Genomic DNA, 21,949 nt, shown 5'->3' with positions numbered 1-21,949 from the left:
GACGAAAGGGGCTTAGAGTTTTATAATGTAGACTAGCCGAGAAGCCCGCCTTACAGGCGGGCCCTCAGCTAGTTGTGTGTTTCGAGACACTCCACCCCAGTACGCCCCCCCCTTTTTTCCAATGGGATAGTTTCCGTGGCACCCTTTTCCCCATAGTCGAACCACCCCAGTAAGGCCCTTCCTCCCCTTTTTCCCAGCTGATAATTACCGTGGTACCCGTGGTACCCTCCTCCCCGTTTTTCCCATGTGATAATTACCGTGGTACCCACCTCCCCCTTTTTCCCATGTGATAATTACCGTGGTACCCTACCCTGTACCCCTTTAAACCCCGGTATCCAATGTCTGATGCATAAAGGCCACAGGACTAACTAAAAGTTGTTGTAACGAACAAAATATCGTCTGCTACCCCTCCTTCAACTTTATCGAATGACGTCACTATACCGCTAAGCAACGGAAAAACCATCTCGCTCAGCCGATGTTTCCGCTAAGTCTCCGAGGATCAACGTGACGTCAAAACCGGAAGTCAAAAAACCCGTTCAGCAAAAAACCGCTGACCGTTGAGCTCAGCGCTGAGGTTTTTTAGAGTTGTTGAACGCAGCCGCGGGACTTTCAAATAGGAACGACCCCGAAACCCCCCAGCCCTGCCTCCCACCTCGCCGTTCCCGAAATGCACAGTCCTTCTGAAACTACCCCATACAATCCCCCCCCCTCCGAAATTTGCGGCGGGAACAGAGATAAAATTTCGGGTGTATTGCGTGTTGGGACAAACACGGCCCAACTCTCAGGGGTGACAGATTTTGAGAAAATAGATAGTCGAACCACCTCAGTAACGCTGCGAAAAGCAGTCTCGGTTTCCCTGTGTGCCGCGGGTCGCTTTTTCCTCGCCGCCCCGCCTTTGGCTTCGTGACAGACTATGCAAACATTCCTGAAAGCTCGGACGACGACGACGACCAACGTACCAAGCGCTCCTTATAATATAGATACACTCTTTTTCGCGGTCTTTTCAACCCCTCTTTTGGCCGCCCGCTAGTCGGCCATTACCTGGAACCACCGGTGGGGGGTCTAGGCTCAGGTCTTTGGTCCCAGGATATGGAGAATGGGGGTTAAGGGGGGTAAACTCAACATGAACGCGCCCAGAAAAATTCATAAAAAAAAGAGTGTATATAGTCGACCTAATAAACCATTTACTTACACAATATTATCGTATATTGTGTAAGTAAATGGTTGTATTATAATATTGTATTATTAATTCACTAGCGTAAGGTGTTTTTTACTTATTTCGTATAATATCTTATATAAAAAAGGAATATTAAATACAGGAAAATAAGGATAATTCCAATAATAAAATATATGGGTTCATGTTTTATTTTAGAACTAAGAATATAAAATTATCGCACAATGTTACAATCTATATAGACTCGCCCTTGCCTTTTCCGATTTAACTTTTGCGAAATATGGGGTGAAAATCTTAACCTGCCCAGCATATGGCTGCGCTAACAAGTTATCATGTTATTTGTACACGCAATCACGCATTGCTATATCTTTTGCGACAAGTTAATTTTGTAGCGCAGTTGACGCGAAAGAGCGCGGGATAATTGGCAAGAGCGGGAAGGTCACCGTGCGCCCGAGATGAATAGAGGGGTCAGAAGGGGTAGACACATACCCGCTTGAACCCGTTTTTCCAGATTCAAATAGGCCTTAAAAAAATTGAGGGTCATTGGTTACGGGGACTAGTTTATTAGTTCATAATTTTTATATTATGAGGGGAAATTAGTTATTGCAATTTTAACTCCAATGAAATGTTTGATAGCACTAGCTTCAATGTAAGAGGCATTTTCCCTATTTCCCCTACCATAAATTTCCTCTCAACGTGCCATGCCCATACAAGGGAGGGGGATGACAACGGCCATAGCAGCAGCTAAACCTTCCCAGCCGATAAACCAAACTCCGGGCGAAGAGAAGCACCGTTTTTTATATATTATTTTTTCTACAATTTTGATATTTTATGCCATATTTATTAAATAGAAAACACCTTATTTGGTAAATTTCAGAAACATTTAATAAATCATTTTCAAAAATTTATTTTTTCACCGGTAGCTCGCCTAAAGTGGAGCCATGTACAAAGCATTGTAAAATTTGTGTGATGCCCCACAACGTTACGTTGTTGATGTGCTGGAGTTGCGTCCTGCTGGAACCAAAGTCCTCTGAAATCAGCCAATGAAATGTCCTCCAACTCGATCGTAACTTCGTTTTGTAGGGCGGTTTGGAAGGGAAATGGGTCAATAAGATCTCGGAGCACACCTGGACTGACTCGAAGACCTGGGGCGCGTCAAAATTCTGAGAAGGAATTCTTCTCTTGATAATTTTTCTCCTCGTGAGAAAAGCGTCAAATGTAAAAAGATTCAGGGCCGGATTACCCAATAGGCCTACTTGGCCTGGGCCTAGGGCACCAAACCTATACAAAGGGCACCAAGCCTACAAAGGGCACCAGGAGTTTTCCAAAAAATTAAAAGTACAAATTTTATCATTTACTTTTCGCAATTTTAGTATATGCGTCCACATTTTTCGATACCATGTAAAGCAATCATTTATAAACGTCACTAAAATATCCGCATAGTCTACATTGGAATTGTATTTTCCATCCCATAGAGTAACCCACTCACATAGAGTAGAAGGCCCTATGGAAGCGCATGAAACATTAATCCTAACGGGCCATCATGCTTTCGAGGCGTGAAATAATACATGTATAATCCGAAGAGCGATGGTGTTGTTTTTACATTTTTTTAAGTATAAACTTACTTTTTATCCAGATATTGTACATTAACTTTAGGCCAACTTGTTAATTTCACGCCTCGAAAACAAGACGTTGCGTATAAAAATTGTTAATAAGTTTCGCTGATAGCCTTCCACTCTATGTTCCATCCATTTGTCAATTATAAATTGAAATTTTTAACGTTTAGGCTTAGATTCTCTTTTCGGTTTAATAGTCGCAAGCCAGATTTCCCGCACGGTACTGATGAGTTCCAACTAGGACGAAACCGGTCTACCGTTGGAAATTCTGGTTATTTTATTAATTTTTTAATTTATTTTCTCACTCGAAGATCTATTTGGTCCGAGTTTCGCGTCTTTTTGTTTGCTCGAAGACCTCTCGGTACGAGCTATGTAAGTTTTTAAATTTTATTCAAATAGGTGATTATGAAAAATATCGGTGGTCACGTGATTTGGTTAAGTACTACCAAGTTGAAAGTATCAAAATTGGCCCTTTTAGTAAATTCGTCTGGCTAGTTGGGCAAGGGTTAGCGAGATTTCTATAATTTCATCATTGTTCAATCGAAAGGATTTTTCGTTTTTCGTTTTGAGAGAAGTTTGCAAAGTCGTTAAATTAAGGTAATTGATTTATTAAATGAAATATTTTAAAATTCTATCCAAATTGATTTTAATTCATTTTCAGGTTTAATCTAGATTTAAATCCTAATTATGAGTGTGGTCATTTATTTTACAGCCTTTACAATGTCAACTAAAATTGGGCTTGTTTCTTTATCAATACTTGGTCTAGAACTATAAGAAATAAAAAAAATATATAATAAATTTGTTAACTTTATGTATTTTTAATAATTTTAGAAAAACACTAACTTTTCAAACAATCAATCCATGGTTGGTGCTTTTAACTAAACGCGGACGATCGGGGCCTCGGTAGGTGCAGGCGAATTTAAGCAGCCGACGCTTTGTCAAAAAATAACGAACTCCCGTGAGCCTCTGCGCGTAATTCATAATCACCTATTCGTTTAGGGTTTAGCTTTTTTGTCCCTTTTTATAATGGACTTATCTACTAATTCGCTAATTATCTCGGCACCAAAATTAGCTTGGGCTTAAGGCCCCACAAGGTCTTAATCCGCCCCTGAAAAGATTCTTGTAAAAGATGGCGGGTTACGAGAATGCCACGAACGTTGTAAACTAAGATTTTGACAATAAATATTATTTTTCCACGATTTCGCGACTGCCAATATGGCCAATGTGAAGAATAGCCCCCCTATTATTTGAACACCAATTAATTATTTGGGCCAATGTGAAGGATTGAACATCAATTAATTATTTTCGTTTTCCGCGTATTGAGCACTTGAAAACGTTATCGGGAATTTGGACAATACTTGATGCGTTATGGCTAGGTACTGTCCTCTAGGTCGCGTTATAGACGGCCCATCGTGATAGCAAGAATGGGGTTGGGGTGGCGCAGCGCGCCCCCAGCGCTCGAGTGTAGTGAGTGCGCGGCGCCGTCAGGCGCCAATATTCTGTTTTCGATTGCACAAGTTGAGATGTTTTTTCTCACTTTGTCACTGTTGTGCATTAATTCTTTGCAGTGGCGTCACCAGGATTTCAAAACTGGTGGCGCTTAAGCCATTAGCACTGGTCAGGGGCGTCCTATAATGAGTGATATGGGGGAGGGGGGAGCTCCTAAAAAGGTTTTTAAAGTTGAAATATTGAGGCCGACTATGAAAAATTAAATTTTTGATGGCCATTTTTAAGTTCGAAGAAACTTTTCGACAAGTGAATTGGAAAAATGGGGAATTTTAGGTGGCGCTTCTCGGAAATTTTAGGTGGCGCTTCAGAAATTTGACAGGTGGCTCAAGCGCCGCCTAAAACACCCTAGCGACGCCACTGATTCTTTGGCCAAAAATTTTCTTTCAATAAAAAATTGTAACCCGGCCACCTGAATTAAAGGCTTCAAAAGTCGCTTGATGACTTAGGCCTAAGGTGGTGCCTTGGGTATTAGGCTAGCTGATTATTATTATTATTATTAAATTACTTTTCTTCCCCTCGCAAATGCTTTGAAATTGTAGATTTTCAACACGCGTTAACTTCACTAATAACCATTTGCGGAAATTTAAAAAAATTCCAGCTAAATGTCGGTGCTCAAAAAACGGCACGTGCATAACGTGTTTCAAGTGCTCAAAACGCGGAAAACGAAGTACTTTGAGGTACATATTATTTACATATTCAGTTAACACCCGAATCCCTTATTTGTAAGAGTTAAGTATAGTCTACACAATCATTTCTACGTCATGTAACCTACTACCACTACAAATTTCATTTTCAGTATTACTACTTATTATACACCAAACATACATTTTTATTTTGCCCAAAAGATGAAGGAAGAAAACATTTTATTTATAATTTAAAAGGAAATATTTCATCGGAAATTAACTTAAGATTCGGTTTGCTCTGAAATTCATTTTCGTCCACTACATGTATTTCTGATATTAGCTGCCATTTTTATTTATAATCCCCCCCCCCCCCCTTAATGACCAAGTGAGAAGGACCGTCAAAATTTTGAGAAGTGAGAATTCTCAGTCTCACTATCAAGGGAAGATTTCTTAGAATTTTCACGCGCCCCTGGCTAGACTTTTAGTCTAAGTTTCACTTCGTGGTTATGAGAAAATCAGCAGTGAGGATTGACATCACTCCACATGTGTTAGTTATTCACAAGATTGGGGGAAATAAATATTCACCCACTAACTTTTGGAAGTTGTTCCAAATGACATTTGATAGGATAAATGGTTTTAAGAAATATGCGCTATAGGTTAGGCCTATTGAATATTCTCGATAAATTCATAGGAAGTCCGTTACAGCAGTGGCGTATCCAGAAAATCATCACAGGGTTGCCACAAAATTTTGATATTCAAATTCCCTGACTATATTCCCTGTTTTCCCTGACCATTTTAAGAGATTTCACCTGACTTTTTAAGGCCAAATTTTTATTTTATATTTGACTTTTATCAGAAGTTAATAAATTTTAATGAACTTATATTTCAGTAAAAAGGTTATTGCAATGTTGAAAAAATTAGCCAAACTTTCAAGGAAATAAATGATAATCATAGAATTTGTCATAGATCTGGTCTAAAAAATAACCTTAAAAAAGTGCCATGATAAAATGTAATTCCCTGACTTTTCCATGACTTTTTACAAATTCTAAAAATTCCCTGACTTTTTAGGTCCATTCTTAAATTCCCTGATTTCCCTGACGTGTGGCAACCCTGCATCAAGAGGGGGCGTCAAAGTATGTGAATGTTAAGAGGGGGTCGAGAAGGGGGTGGAAATTTATTACAGTCAAAGGTAGGCCCAATTTTTAGAGTTACCTGGTTTTGGAAATAAGGAATCTAACGCGAACGAGTTTGATGGTGCCTGTATCAATTAGTACGAAATTCAAATATCACAATAGTTCGTACCATAGGTCAGCAACAGTTTTGGTTCTCAGTCTCCACTGGAAGGTTGGGCCTCCAGTCGTCATAGAAATCCCAGGTCTCCGGTCTTGGAGACTGAAGCTGGAGGCCGGAACCGCCGATGTATGGTCGGCAACACTTTTGGTCTCCAGTCTCTGGTCCTCCAGTCTAAACTGGAAGGTTGAGACTGGTTCAGTCTCCAGTCTCTATCTCGGCTAGAAGCCTCCAATCTCTGCACCTACAGTCTCCATAGAAATCTCGGGTCTCCGGTTTCGAAGACTGAAACTGGAGGTCGGAGCCACCGATTTATGATCGGCTACATTTTTGGTCTCTAGTCTCTGGTCCTCCTGTCTTCACTGGAAGGTTATGCCTCCAGTCTCCACTGGGAAGTTGGTCCTCCAGTCTCCACACCTACCATCTCCATAGAAATCTCAGGTCTCCGGTCTCGGAGACTGAAACTGGAGGCCGGAGTCGCCGATATATGGTCGGCAACACTTTTGGTCTCCAGTCTCCACTGGAAGGTTGGGCCAAATCGCAGGTTTGCGGTCTCGGAGGCCGGAGCCGCCGATATATGGTGAGTATGCATTTATTATTAATATTAAGCTAACTAAAAATATAATTTTCAACCAAGTGGGTCCCAATTTAAAAAAGTATGTAGATTTTAAGTCGAATATCGCTAAAAAGCATTAAAATGGGCAAATGCAGAACTTGTAGGCCACGATCGACCACCTTGTGTGCCCCGATCTGGAAAATTCATAACGGGCTACCGAAGGAATGATATTTCCTTTCGATTAAGATATCCCTGGCCCTTCTAAGCCTAATTCAAGGAGAGTTATGTGGTTTTTAGCCATACGACTCGCATTTTATAAGTGCATATGTTACCACTATTAGAGACTTATGCTATCGATAAGTACTTAGGTCACAAACGATTCTATTAACCATAGTCAATAATTTAACAATCGACAACAATGTTTTAATGGGTCCACTATAAATATTAATATGGCAACGTCACTGGTCCCAAGGACTACGTCAGGCCTTACGGGTTCACAGTACCAGTCGACAAAATCCTTTATTGACAGATGCCACGATATTTTATTGGTGGTGGGTCGAATTCCATTATGATAGTTTACTTATATAACTAAAAAGAGAGTTCAATAGAATTTGCTTTCAAAAAGTTAGGTTTAATGAATTAATAAACGGATGATTCAAACTTTTAGATTAAAAATGTATATTTTTAAAAATAAGATGCGTTATAAATATAAATCACACGTGTAAACTGCTGAGGGTTTAAAACCACAAAAAAAGGAAGTTCTTTAATGGGAGCTGGCGTATAAGCAGATATTATTAACTGTCGAAGCGTTTGGGACTACAGAAGACACAGAATGATTTTTATATCAAAACATTTCACATACATTTTTAATTAAAAACCGAATGTCCTTTCGGCTTTCGATTTAGGAACTTAGTAAAATTAGAGACTTTAAGTAACGCTTTGTCTAGTAACAACTTTCCCATACCCGCAACAATAGAATTGTATGGTCCAAATGGGTAGTTTACTATAAGTATTTAATCCATCAATATACTTCTGATGTTATCAGAAGTATAATATATCAATATTCTTCTGAAGATCAGAAGTCGTTTAAGGTAGTAATTTGGAAATCTTATTGTCTTTAACCCTATGGTAATATAACAAATGTTTTTCAAGCTCTGGAACGGAAGTTAAAATCGCGTCGCAGAGTTCACATTCGTTTTCTTCTTCCTGGCTTTTGAGAGCTTCGTTGTCTTTCGGCTGATTGGTTTCTTTATTTACGATGTCCTCTGTTTCTGTCAGGGCATCGAAGCCTTCGTCCATTTCCTCCCTGGCCAATTGCTTCAGCAAAGATTCGGCCAGCTGCTCGATGGCGATGGAGTCCTTGTCTTCGCGTTTCAAATTACGGTCGTTTTTGGTCGGGGATGTCTTGCCGTGGTAAAGTTTCATATGGGAACCTAAAGCTAACCTATCCGTAAAGCTCTGTTTACAAATGGAGCATATTTCTTTCTTAGTTTTATGGACCTTCTTGGTGTGGTGGCTGAGGCTCCAGTTGGCCACGAAAGATTTTCCACAGATTTTGCACTTGTACGGAAGAGAGTCTGAATGGTAGTGGCTGTGTTGTTTCAAACTGGATCGAAAGCGAAACGTCTTATCACATTCGTTGCAGGAAAACGGTCTTTCGTCGGTATGGACGACGAAATGTGCCTTCAGATGCGACGCTTTTAAGAAAACCTTGGAACACACGCTGCACTTATTGGTCGGGTATATTCCGTGGACTTTCTTGTGAGCGGTCAAGGCGCATCCCGTCTGGAATTTTCTATTGCATATTTCGCAAGTATTTGAAAGGTCGACGTCTGCGTTTTCTGACGCGTGTTTCGATTTCCGTGTCTTTTTCGGGCTATGGTAGTGAGTTTGTAAATGGAAAGCCAGAAATTCTTTGGTTTTGAGGAATTTTTTGCACACGAAACACTCGAAAGTCCCCGAAGCTTCTTCTATTTCTTTGCCGTGCACGTGTTGCTGGTGTAGCGTGAGCGCCACTTTACTGCAAACTGTAGTGTTGCACTTTTGACATACATCTTTTACCTGGTCTTTGCTTATCTGGAGGAAGAATTAATTAATGAAACTTCGCTGCCAACGAAGGTAGGAAGAATTTATAATCATTACCTGGTCTTTTTCATCCAAGTCCTTGCTGTAGATCGCCATGACGTGACGCCAATTATCAGCCGGTTTCCTCATCTTATCGCAAAAGTTGCATCTAGACCTTTTCAAGTTTTAAGACATGAAGAATGCTATAGTCACGAAAGAATAATGATCTCGTTACTTACCTCTCACTTCTTTTATTCGATCGCTTGATTTTACACTTTTTAATGGTAGTTTTCAAATCCTTGTCGTTTTTCTTCTCCATTATCTTGTACCCTTCGCTCTTCTTAATAGTAGTTTTCAATTCCTTGTCGTTTTTCTTCTCCATTATCTTGTACCCTTCGCTCTTCTTTAATTTCTTTATTTTCAGAACAGTCTTTAGAGGACCTTCGGTGGTTTCCCCAATTTCATGTGTAGTCTTGTGTGGCACTATTTGGGAAATTCGATCGCACGTCGATTTTGTTTCTTCCGTAAAAATGTTTTTGAACCTAACAACTTTTTTTTTATCGACGTTTGGCACTACGTAAACTAGCGGCTCGTGGGATTTCTTGTAATTTCCTTTGGCAAAGTATATTTCCTCTATTTCCCGGGGCAGTTTCGTGACTTTCACGTAACACTCGCGAAACTGACTCATGTCCCATTGGTTATTCTCGTCCGATTGGGGTAAATTTGAAGTCGAAGCCTTTGGTAGTTCCTCGTCCTCCGTCTCTTCGTCTATCGCATTCATCTTTGGTTCTCGAGTGAAGTGAGACAACCACATATTCTTTTTGTCCTCTTTGGATAATCTCGGCGAAATTTTCAACCTTGCCTTCCTCGGCTGGTCATTTTTTGTCGGTTCTGAAGCGATGGTTGTAGTTTCCCCCGCTTTATGAGGATCCGATATCGCCCTGGTAACAATTACATTTTCAATAGATATTGGAACAGAAATGTGTTTCCCGTTCGAATTATTCTCCGATTGCGGTTTGAACATTACGTTCAAATCTTTAAGCGTTCCCTGATAATTCGGTTGGACAACACCGCGATCCAACAACTGTGACAACGTAGGTACTATCAAAGCGCCTTCTTTTCGATAAACCATATTAGAGGATTGCACCACAGAATTTGACGGAGATTCTACGGTTTTAGTGATGGTCACACTATTATTGGGAAAGGACGAAGAATTAATGTTTACTATTCGAGTATTGCTTATAACCGATGGCTGTTTTGCCTGGAGTGGATGGTTATCAACTGGTACGCTTTGAACACGTAGAGACGTCTGGTGGCCATTCATAAACTGACCATTAATGGCCGCTGACATCTGTTGATCCACAAGATGTGCGTTGTTGATAACCGTTAAATTTTGGTTGGTTACGGCTGGAATATTGCCAACGCAAGGAGATGTTTTGTTCATAATATGAGCCGTTGGTTCGAGTCTGTTCATGGTTTGTCCATTGATGGTCGTGACATTGTGAAAGTAGTTAGAATACGGAGGTGGTTCTATATAATTCACGTATCCATTAGGGTTAATTTGCTCATGAAGTACTTGGTTGTACGCGTTACTCAAGTCGGTAACTCTCCCCACTGACGGATCGAATTGGTTGGTATTTACGGAAGATAACTGGGATCCCGGAGAAAATGAATTTGGCATTGGAGTATTATTATTCTGGCGAAAGTCAACCACAATCCCGGTGTTCACTACGGGTTGGTACACGGTGATCCCCTGAGGCATTTGCTGGAAGGAAATGTAGGCATTGTTGGTGGTGCTCAGGGATCCGATTCCTTGGTTTGGTCCAACACCGATCATGGACTGTTGAGCCAGTTGCTGTCGTTGATGTTCATTCGTAGCCATCGTTTGGAGCGCCTGACTCCAACCCAGGTCCTTCTCCGGTACCATCATATTTCCACCGCGGTAATGGTAAGGGTTTCTGTAGACGAAGAAACAGCCAATCTCAGTTAGATCAATCTAAGAAAGCACGTACACGCTAAGTTAAATCTCGCAAAGTTTTCCTTATCTTCTAAAATACGGTTAAGTTCATTCACACACGTATTTTTCCCTTTAAAAATTATCGAAGCAATTTTTATCTCAGGAAGTATTTGAGGTTTGATAATAACTTTACAACTGCAACAAATAGGTCGTCGACTTCCCACTGAACCGGTTTTGAGGCGTTATCCGACACGGTCCGTTTAGAATACTCCCTTTCCCCAAATAAGCGTGGAAAGTCTTAGCCCTAGACTTCCTTTACACACACTCGTTTTCTTTGTGGGAAGAAAATTCAACCGTAAAACCTAAAATCTATCGAAATATAAAACCATTCTGGACATTTCTTTTAACAGTTTAAAATTCGTGCTAAAAATTTTGAAATGACATTACGTACCTTTGGTCAATATAATCATTCGGCGATATCATGCTGATTCGGTAAATATCTACGAAATTAATTTTATTCTTTTGTCCTCGAAATACACGTCGGGATCACTGCGACAGAAATGCAAACAATAACATTAACAAATAAACGTTCGTCGCTCAAAACTGAAATGTCAACAGACTAACGACGGAGGAAACGAAAATAAAACGAGGGGGGAATTTCTGTTCATGATAATATTAAAACAGGCAGATAAATATATATATCTGAAGCGCGCGAAGTGTGGGGACTGGCAGAGCATCGCGGGCTTTCTCTCTTTCGTTCGATAAACGCTTCGCGAAGAACCGCGGGAGCGACATGACTGCGCGAGAAGGATCCCTGACGAGAGATCCGCCATATGCGGGCCATTGGTTCGACCCTCCTTGGCTGGTTCTGCCAAATTCCTACCCCTGGCGAAGTTGGGTAGGTCTTCTTACCGCCCGTGGCCACGATCCAATTCGGCTTAGCTTTGGTTGTTACGGCGCATGGGCGAATCTCCGAGGCAGCCGGATGGAATGGCCCGCTTAATACTGCCACCCTCCCATCCTTTTCACTATATCTCCAGCGGAAACCTATTTAGAAGTGGTGGTGGCGGTGGGTGAATAGCTGGCAGGTTGCCCGGAATGCAATCGCCCTTCTATGTACGGACGCTTTGCCAAAATACCGTTGTCGAACACTGCTGGCATTTTCAATATTGATTCAACGATTCCCTTTCGAGATATAATCTCACCCCAGAGTTTCAGGGTATTGAACATATGTTTCTATCAGCACATCGAAAGTTCCGTACGGTATTATATTGATAATCCACGTTCGTTTAAATTACATTATGTAATGTCAACTACCAGATCGTTCGTAGCTACCGAAAAGGGCCACTGTGTTGTAAATTCTCTGGAGACAGTTTTAATTTTGGTTCTACGTGTTCTAAGCCGGCATTACCTTCAATTTCGCTAAAATTTGATTTAGGTTTCAACCCAGGGGTGAAGAATTTTTTGAGTTTGAAGAGGGATAGGTTGGTTAAGTAATTTTATCTCGGGTTTCGCTGGGTATACGAGCTTAGGAAGTTGGATAAATTTTACTTAAGGTTTCGCTAGGGGTATGAGGTTAGGGATTGGTTAAATTTTATTTTGGGTTTGGTTACGTCACGTTTCAATCCGGGGGTGGGATACATTTTTACTTAGCAAGGGTTTGGTTAAATAATTGTATCCCAGGTTTGGCAGAGCCAGCCTCAGTATGAGTTTAGATAAAAAAATAAATTATATCGGTTACCCATTTTAGATAAATTAAAATTGGTGTTTCCGTTTAGGATTTAAGTGGATTCATCTCTTTCCTCAAATTTATAACGCTGGGTGCTGACAATCACATGCCAGATCTTAATAGTCATAATTAAATAATAAAAAGTATAATAATCTATTATTATCCTCAATTTGATGAACCTAGATTTAAAATTCGTAGACAATTTGTATCAGTGCGAAAAACGGTTTATCGACCTTTTTAAAAAAAATGATGGTTGTGGGCCATGGATTCCCACTCCAGTTCCCATCAATTATCCAATTTATCCCCCATATCATTTTACGCCAGTTTTATGGCTTCCTTTAATATTTTATAGGCGGCGCGCCTGTCACTTCAATAATAAATACCATCGACTCAATTTTCACGGCACACTACCGCCATCTCGCGGTGAAGAAAATAAATATTTAACTTGCAAAAAAAACTCGGCGTCTTTGTAGACCGAGGGTTACCAATTTTAACTTCTCTTCGAGGATGTCGACGTTTTTAGGAATATTGAAGGAGTACCCCAATCTTTCGGTGGATTACTTTCGAGATAAGGCCTTGGAATCTCACGTTGGAGCGTATTTTCTCTCTCATTGTCATACAGGTATGGTTTTTTAGCCAAGTGTTATTAAAAAACGATAAGCCTACCGCTGCGACCCAAATCAATTAATATTACACAAGTAGGTACGTGACGTATTTCCGCAAATGCATTTTAGGCGGCGCTTTAAAAGTTAGCGTAAAAAAGGCGCGAATTTTAAAGTGTTATCCTCAAATCTTGATTAGTCTTGAAGTTTTTTTTACAATTGAAACGTTTGAAATATTCATGTTTAATGGAAAAGTGAAGGAATTTATGATTTAGTTTTCTTGACGTTTTTTAAAGATCAATATAATAGTTTCACACCGAAACAATGATCGCCATTTTCTGCACGAATATTTTATTTATAGGAAAAAGCAGGGGCTACATCATGTTATGTAGGACTGATACAATAAATTTTTAATTAGTATGTAGACATTTTAGGCCTATTTCATCAATAGCTCGTTTTATCAAAACATTCAACAATTTACATAACTAGGATATGCCATTTTTTTTAAATATTCTGCTCTTGGATCTCTACAAATTCCTATCCCTGCTTAGGATATATGGTTGGATGTACATTAACTTTTTTTCTTAGCGTAGTGAAGATTTAGAATATAATTAGTGGAAGGAATTTAATATTTGGGTAAAAAACGCATTGCGTAGTAGAAACTAGAATCTTAAAATATGAAATAATCGTTGAGGACTTGAATTAGGAGAATATTACTAGAGCGAAGTTATTAATTAGTCAATGCTGTAATGATGCTACTCTCCCATTTATTTTCGCGTAACCCCAAAAAGGACAATGATAAGAGAACACGGAAAGTGTATTTGTAAATTTGTCAGATAGATGGCGATAGCTTCTCCGTAAATCAGCATAAATTAGCATTTAAGCACTGACATTTTCTTTAAAACGAGGTATATTCTAGATCATATGTATGGCTTGAAAAGCCCAAATTTTGAAAATAAATTGAAGACAACAAGCCGGTAATAATTAAATTACAAAACGTCACAAAACAATTTTTAATAAAATGAATATTTTCTTATGATTTAATTCAATAAGAAACCCAGTTAAGCTGTACTTATCATGCGTCACTCAAAAGCTTCTGGAAAATGATCCGAAATATAAACATCTGGCGCCTTATATGGTAAGCTGGTTTTTTATTGGTTCTCGATCTTATCGTAAGTATGACACTTATTGTACTTCGCGTGGAATTTTTACTGGGACTATACCTACCTTACACAGTTTACAGGTTGCAAATTGAATATAAAATTGATTGATAGTTAATTGGTGGACATTAAAGGGAATATAACATCCAACGCGTTCTTTAGGAAAAACCCCAACAATTTTAGGGGTTACTCCTGCAAGAAGCGTAACTAAGTAGTGTTGAAAACCTCAGAAGCCATAGAAGGAAGTGTCCAATATTGGTATAATTTGCGAGGGGGCAACCTAAATGCTTCCGGTATTCCCTTGAACAAGGCTTAAAACAAAATGGTGGCTCGACCATCTTACCGAAGCCTTGGTCAACGTTTCACTAATTATGGAATCATACTTTTAGAGTGATAGGTTTATGATCGGGTGGATTATTCGCTTACAATATGGTGTTTAAATTTTAAATAATGGGTAATTTTTCTAGGTTCCACTTTCAATAAATGAGGCTCATACTATTACCTTAAGGTCAAGCTCCGGTGATGCGAGAAAGGTACGATTCGAGAAATGTCTTGAAAACAGTCGAAATACTTCATTTTATTTCGTGTTTAATTTCAGATGGACGACGTCATCGTGACTCTGTTACAAGCGGGACATTGTCCGGGTTCTGTCATGTCAGTTTAATCTCTATAAACTTTAATGGCTAGTTTTACTAGCTCCAAAACGGCGCGGTGGCGAGTGTCGACGCAAAATCATTATTGTATTTAGGCCTACCGGGGCTTTTTCGCGTCGACGTAAAAAATTGTATTAAGCATTTAAGCTTGGTTTCGACTAGCGCGCATCGTAATGCATTTTTCTTTACGCGCGTCAAAACGATTGTCCGTCCAAAGTTGAATGACGACGCGCCAGTGAAAACGAATAGGCTACTTCTCAAAGCTCAATTGCGCGCGCTAGTTGAAACCAAGGCTACGTCTCAAAGCTCAATTGCGCGCCCTAGTTGAAACCAAGGCTACGTCTCAAAGCTCAATTGCGCGCCCTAGTTGAAACCAAGGCTACGTCTCAAAGCTCAATTGCGCGCCCTAGTTGAAACCAAGGCTACGTCTCAAAGCTCAATTGCGCGCCCTAGTTGAAACCAAGGCTACGTCTCAAAGCTCAATTGCGCGCCCTAGTTGAAACCAAGGCTACGTCTCAAAGCTCAATTGCGCGCCCTAGTTGAAACCAAGGCTACGTCTCAAAGCTCAATTGCGCGCCCTAGTTGAAACCAAGGCTACGTCTCAAAGCTCAATTGCGCGCCCTAGTTGAAACCAAGGCTACGTCTCAAAGCTCAATTGCGCGCCCTAGTTGAAACCAAGGCTACGTCTCAAAGCTCAATTGCGCGCACTAGTTGAAACCAAGGCTACGTCTCAAAGCTCAATTGCGCGCGCTATTTGAAACCAAGGCTAAAAAATAATAATAATAATAATAATAATCAGCTAGGCTAATACCCAAGGCACCACCTTAGGCCTAAGTCATCAAGCGACCTTTATAGCCTTTAATTCAGGTGGCCGGGTTACAATGCGTCGGAGGGTGGTGGCAAGCCCTTCATGCCACGCAATCGAGCCAACAGCTCCCTACACTAACTATTACCGTTTGAGGCTACGTCTCAAAGCTCAATTGCGCGCGCTAGTGGAAACCAAGCTTTACGGAATTTTTGCGTCGACGCTCGACGTGGCGTCAGTTTTGCTCCGAGTGAAAACCAGCCTTAACGCGTCACAAATATGTGGTAGCTAATCCTTATTATATCTCGAAAGGTTTTTGTTCGAGGGTGGCAAAGACCGAGTCCTGTACACGGGTGATTTCAGACTGACTCGTTCCGACCTAGAATCCGTTTCGTGCTTGCGAAACGAACTCGGAGAGTTAGTAAACTTAATTTACCTCGAAATTGTACGCGACAAGGTTCATTTTCCATCGTTTTCAGAAAGAAAACCATTCACAATCTGTACATCGATACCACTTTCTGCAAACCGGAAGCCTTCTACATTCCTAAACGAGAAGACAGCGTGTCCGCCGCTTTGAACATCATCCGGCCCTGGCTAAACGGAAGCTCCGACAATTACGTCCGTGTTATATGCAGCGCCCAATACGGATACGAACGTTTCTTCATCGACTTGCACGACAGTCTCGACCAGAAGGTTCTACGCGTAGCCTAATTACCAAAGTGGAAATTTTTTATATGAATACGTCCGCTTTGCAGGTGCACGTCAATGACTACAAGTTTTACCGCTATAACGGTTTACCGGATATCCAAAGCGCCCTCACCATTCGGCCAGACGAGAGCAGAATACACGCTTGCACTTGGAAGAGGAAAACGGCGGAGTCGAGCAGCGACGACGCGGACGAAGATGTCCCCGGCGGCACCCGCAAATTACCGTGCGGAGTCAAAATGCACAATCAGGTACAACGAAATTCCAGAACAGGATCTTTTTACTGAGAGGTCAACGCGCTTGCCTATCTCTGACACATACAGGTTTGCCACACGTCAGGGAAATTGGGGAAAAGTCAGGGAATTTAAAAATGGGCCTTAAAATGTTGGGGAATTTTAAGAATTTGTAAAAAGTCAGGGAATTTAAAAATGGGCCTAAAAAGTCAAGGAATTTAAAAATTTGTGTAAAGTCAGGGAATTTAAAAATTTGTATAAAGTCAGGGATTTTAAAAAAGGGCCTAAAATGTCAGGGAATTTTAAGAATTTGTAAAAAGTGTGGGAATTTAAAAATGGGCCTAAAAAATTAGGGAATTTTAAGAATTTGTAAAAAGTCTTGGGCCAAGTTTCTTCTCTAACTATGATTTTTGTCTAGGTCCGAATACTTTACATTAAACTTAGCGCCATGTGGTACGCCCAGTACGTGAGCGTCCAAGAAATAATCCGGAAAACGGAAGGTGACAATTTCTACCGCGTCTGCTACTCCATGCATTCTTCGCTGGAAGAACTGAGGGATTTTATATCGTTCACTCAACCCACGCATATCACTCCCAATGTGGTTCCTAAAGGTGTATCCGCAGTGGATCTCATCAAGTGGTTGAGGAATCCACAACCGGAATCGAAACCCGATACTCTCTCATTCTCTCCACTGGGGGAGCTAAAAACGCTAACTTTGACCAAACGTAAGTGTAAAATCGGTAATTTAGACACGAACCGATTAATCTGCTAAATCGTGATATCGCTAACCGTTACCGATATCATATCGGACTCGGCCCATCAATAAATCAAAAGTATGTAATATATCTCTTTGACTCTATAATACAATGAAAGATGTTTAAATATAATTAATATGAAGATAATTAAATATAATTAATATGAAGATAATTAAATTGAATTAATATGAAGATAATTAAATTGAATTAATATGAAGATGATTAAATGGAATTAATATGAAGATAATTAAATTGAATTAATATGAAGATGATTAAATTGAATTAATATGAAGATAATTAAATTGAATTAATATGAAGATGATTAAATTGAATTAATATGAAGATAATTAAATAGAATTAATATGAAGATGATTAAATTGAATTAATATGAAGATAATTAAATTGAATTAATATGAAGATGATTAAATTGAATTAATATGAAGATAATTAAATGGAATTAATATGAAGATAATTAAATGGAATTAATATGAAGATAATTAAATTCAATTAATATGAAGATAATTAAATTGAATTAATATGAAGTTAATTAAATTGAATTAATATGAAGTTAATTAAATGGAATTAATATGAAGATAATTAAATTGAATTAATATGAAGATGATTATATTGAATTAATATGAAGATAATTAAATTGAATTAATATGAAGTTAATTAAATGGAATTAATATGAAGATAATTAAATTGAATTAATATGAAGATGATTAAATTGAATTAATATGAAGATAATTAAATTGAATTAATATGAAGATGATTAAATTGAATTAATATGAAGATAATTAAATGGAATTAATATGAAGATAATTAAATGGAATTAATATGAAGATAATTAAATGGAATTAATATGAAGATAATTAAATGGAATTAATATGAAGATAATTAAATTGAATTAATATGAAGTTAATTAAATTGAATTAATATGAAGTTAATTAAATGGAATTAATATGAAGATAATTAAATTGAATTAATATGAAGATAATTAAATTGAATTAATATGAAGATAATTAAATTGAATTAATACGAAGATAATTAAATTGAATTAATAGGAAGCTAATTAAATTGAATTAATACGAAGCTAATTAAATTGAATTAATACGAAGATAATCAAATTGAATTAATATGAAGATAATTAAATGGAATTAATACGAAGATAATTATATTAATATGAACTTAAATTAATACGAAGATAATTATATTAATATGAACTTAAATTAATACGAAGATAATTATATTAATATGAACCTAAATTGATTCGAACCTAATTAAATTGAATGTATACGAAGTTAATTAAATTAATATAAACAAATTAATACATTCATACGAATTTAATTAAATTAATACGAACTTAATTAAATTAATACGAACTTAATTAAATAATGAAATTAATATTAAAAGATTTCTGTGCTTTTCACGCCAAATGTTCGGTTTCACGAAAGTGCTATACTAAAAAGTAAGTGCCAGACTATATTTGGAATAGGGTGGGCGAAACATAGTGTACAATGACTTTCTAAAACTGTTACATCGGGAAAATATGGTAGGCGTGATAATACAGGCGGGAAATATTGAGCCGTAATGCGTTGTACGTTTCCGCGAGTATATTATATACTTTTTGAAAAATTTATAGAAAGCACCTCTAAACATTTCTTAAATCAATCTTGGTTTTTACTCGAACTTAGCTAAAGCAGCGAAGGACGACAACGTTTCCGCCGATGACAATATCCCCAGCAGTCAAAACACTCTGAACTCTAGTCAAGGGAAAGATAATTACGAAAGCGAAATCGATTTGAGCGGCTGCGACGATAGCGGACCCCCGTACGTCAAGAAAACACCGCGGAAAAATTCGCAGAGTCCCCAATGGTCCCTCGAAATTTCGCCGGAGAAGGACAACGCCGTTAGAACGCCACCGTCCAGGTTGTCGGACGTCTCGAATTTTAATCCGGACTTTCCCGTCGAATCTCCGTTCAAATTAAGCCTCGTTTCCGCCATCAGCCCGTCTGGCGAGGCCAAATCCGTACTTCACGAAGATTGCGAGGACGTGTCCCCCTCGGAAACCACCCGCGAAAAACGAGACGTTTCCGCTCCCAATGCGAACGCGGCCGTGACGAATCAAAACGAGAATAGCCACCCGGAAAATGAAAATATCGTCGCGAGGAAGTCGGAGGAAGCGGACACTTCCCAGAACGACGATCTCTTAAATGCCAGCGGGAAGCGCAAGCTGTCAACGTCCTCCAACGGCGATGACGCTTCCCAAGACGCCCTTCAACTGGATCTGACGATGGATATTCCCTCGTCGTTGGCCCTGTCCAGCGACAGTCGGGATAGTAACGGCGCCTCGCGAGACTCCGGACAAAGAGAAGGGACGTCGGCGAATGGAAGCGCCGCCAAAAAGACCAAATACTCGAATGACCCCATGTTAGCTACTTACCAAAACGAAGCTGGCTTTACAAACGGACACGCGGCGTCCAAAAGCCCCGAGATATTTAGCGACGACGATTCCGAGTCCGTCGTCGAGTGCGAAGACGATAGCGACACCGAAGACAGTGACGACAGTGACGACCACCAGGTACCCAACCGCGAAAGGATTTTTGAGCTCGTGGATTTAAGTAGTTCCCAGTCGAGGTCGAACTTATCGGGTGAAGGCGGCAGCCCCGCCTTATCGCCTCTTCCCGGAAGTACGTGTCCCGTCCTATCACTCTCGGCGGAAGTCGCTGTTTCTGATTCGGATGCAACGCCGGAAAAAATCATTACCCAAACGGGAGTCATACTGCCCGTACAGAGGGCCCAGAAAGCGCTGTTTTCATCGGAAGTGGAAGTTATTACGTTGGATTAATTTTATTCTTATTTTTAATAACGCCGTTTTAATCGAAAGATCACGTTACCTGTTGTACCGAACAAATTTTGCAAACGACATTTCTAATAAAGTTGTTATTATTCGTTTATTTCTTTCTTTGTCGCGTTATTAATAAAATTATCTTCGGGGGAAAATCGTAATAGCCATTAGTGCAACTAGGGGCGTTACTTACTATACAACTATATATACCACACTGGAAAATTTAATTTAAAGTAGTCCCAGAAATAAGGGCTGGCTTTCAAAGGGGCTAAAGGTTCGTCGACGCAAAAAAATTGTGTTAAAGTTAACGGAGGTTTTTGTCATCGACGCTAACCGCCATGGTGTTTCTGCCCATTAGAAAAATTAAAATCAGCTTAAGGAAGATATTGTCGCGTCCCCTGGATTAACGGACAGAATAACCATCCGCATAGGCCGGCCACAGTACGCTCTCCTGGGGTCTTCACCCTTGTATAAAAGTCCCTGTCCCAACTGCCCTACGATCGTTCTGCCCCTCGCTTTACAGCTCTAGGTAGCCTCTAGTGGGATCTTAAGACTGAAAAGTCCAGCTCGCTAAAGGTTTAGTAACCTGGGAAGCGAGGCTGAAAAGCTCGCCTGGGGTATCTAAGTATTCTCACTGGGGCGTCAAAGTTGTCAAAGCTACGCTCCGTGAGAAATCTGCTTGTGTAGGGCTGAGTCTTCGATCTCTCAGTACTCCACTTCTCGGCTATCTGTCCGACCAACGCGCCACGTCGCGCTCTCGTGTTTTATATTTCTGTCTTGTAAATGATTTGTGTAAATAGTTTGCCAATAAAATTATTTAGTTTTTATCCTTATAACGACTATTGAATTCTAAGCGCGACCATATTGCTTTTATAAAGCGAGCTTAGTTGATTTGAGTAAGACATCTGGTCCAAAATTAAACTTCCGTCTCCAAATAATATGACTTTATATAATCCGCAACTTACAGTACTTAGTTTGCAAGTGGGGTGGCGGAGTGTGTATCACTTTCGCCTCGCAGCAAGAGGAGCCGGGTTCGATCCCAACTTGTGGCACTGGGTGAAAACTCGGAACAACTCCTTCTGCGTTGAGTTGGCAAGTTCTCTCTTCACTGGTTAAAAGGGGTTAACTTCTTGAGGTTAACGGTAATAGTTAGTGTAGGGAGCTGTTGGCTCGACCGCGTGGCATGCAGGGCTTGCCACCACCCTCCTACGCATTGTAACCCGGCCACCTTAATTAAAAGGCTTCAAAAAGTCGCTTTCAAGATGACTTGGGCCTAAGGTGGTGCCTTGGCGCCTATCTGATTATATATACTATTTTAAAAAGTTCTCAATTTACACACGAAAAGTCAATGTGACTTCCTACGTTATTTTTAGTTTTAGCTGCAATCCGAAGTTTATAATAAATCCCCACAGGGGAGACTATCTAACTATACGTTGAAAGAGCCTATTCGAGGCCAGGGTGGGCCCTAATAAAGCTCAAGCCTAGGGGCCCGGTTGGTATGATAGTAAATCAGCTGCTGGGGCGCTTGGAACGATCTGGTTTGACAAACTATTGTAATGATAATCAGCTGGACCAGGTCAGAATATTATCCTCATCCCCATCTATTTTCCCAGGGGAACAAATGTCAGTTTTTAAATGTATAAGTTAAATGTGGCGGGGTTGGTGAGGCC

General features: G+C 39.8%; 2 protein-coding genes across 3 annotated transcripts; one reads left to right on the top strand and one right to left on the bottom strand.

Annotated features, from left to right (window-relative positions):
* Positions 1 to 7,449: 7,449 nt before the first annotated feature.
* LOC149947292 (uncharacterized) lies at positions 7,450 to 13,047 on the bottom strand. 2 transcript variants are annotated; one of them, XM_090174230.1, is made up of 4 exons: positions 11,241 to 13,047; positions 9,072 to 10,828; positions 8,911 to 9,007; positions 7,450 to 8,844 (listed from the first exon to the last, which is right to left on the bottom strand). In XM_090174230.1, the coding sequence occupies exons 2-4, from the start codon at positions 10,760 to 10,762 to the stop codon at positions 7,855 to 7,857; spliced, it is 2,778 nt and encodes a 925-aa protein (XP_090030356.1). In that variant the 5' UTR covers positions 10,763 to 10,828; positions 11,241 to 13,047; the 3' UTR covers positions 7,450 to 7,854. The 2 variants fall into 2 exon arrangements, with proteins under 2 accessions (XP_090030356.1, XP_090030355.1); XM_090174229.1 differs by having other exon boundaries at positions 9,072 to 10,790.
* Positions 12,240 to 20,388, top strand: LOC149947291 (protein artemis-like). The gene is made up of 11 exons (XM_090174231.1): positions 12,240 to 12,273; positions 12,992 to 13,140; positions 14,040 to 14,097; positions 14,174 to 14,258; positions 14,748 to 14,813; positions 14,879 to 14,934; positions 16,051 to 16,155; positions 16,218 to 16,431; positions 16,494 to 16,694; positions 17,095 to 17,401; positions 19,126 to 20,388. Exons 2-11 carry the CDS (start codon positions 13,026 to 13,028, stop codon positions 20,277 to 20,279), a joined length of 2,361 nt encoding a protein of 786 aa, XP_090030357.1. The 5' UTR covers positions 12,240 to 12,273; positions 12,992 to 13,025; the 3' UTR covers positions 20,280 to 20,388.
* The last annotated feature ends 1,561 nt before the right edge of the window (positions 20,389 to 21,949 follow it).

Source organism: Leiobunum rupestre, chromosome 4 (assembly GCF_980474605.1).
Source record: "Leiobunum rupestre chromosome 4, qqLeiRupe1.1.hap1, whole genome shotgun sequence".
Lineage (NCBI taxonomy): Eukaryota > Metazoa > Arthropoda > Arachnida > Opiliones > Sclerosomatidae > Leiobunum > Leiobunum rupestre.
This window is presented reverse-complemented; position numbering and strand designations above follow the sequence as displayed.

Coding starts and splice junctions, on each gene's coding strand:
- LOC149947292 (XM_090174229.1), bottom strand. CDS start 11,272: ATGATATCGCCGAATGATTATATTGACCAAAG. Junction 10,791..11,240: donor AATGATTATATTGACCAAAG/GTACGTAATGTC, acceptor CTTCGTCTACAG/AAACCCTTACCATTACCGCG. Junction 9,008..9,071: donor TCGAATAAAAGAAGTGAGAG/GTAAGTAACGAG, acceptor AAACTTGAAAAG/GTCTAGATGCAACTTTTGCG.
- LOC149947291 (XM_090174231.1), top strand. CDS start 13,026: ATGTCGACGTTTTTAGGAATATTGAAGGAGTACCCCAATCTTTCGGTG. Junction 16,156..16,217: donor TTGCGAAACGAACTCGGAGA/GTTAGTAAACTT, acceptor CATCGTTTTCAG/AAAGAAAACCATTCACAATC. Junction 17,402..19,125: donor AACGCTAACTTTGACCAAAC/GTAAGTGTAAAA, acceptor ACTCGAACTTAG/CTAAAGCAGCGAAGGACGAC.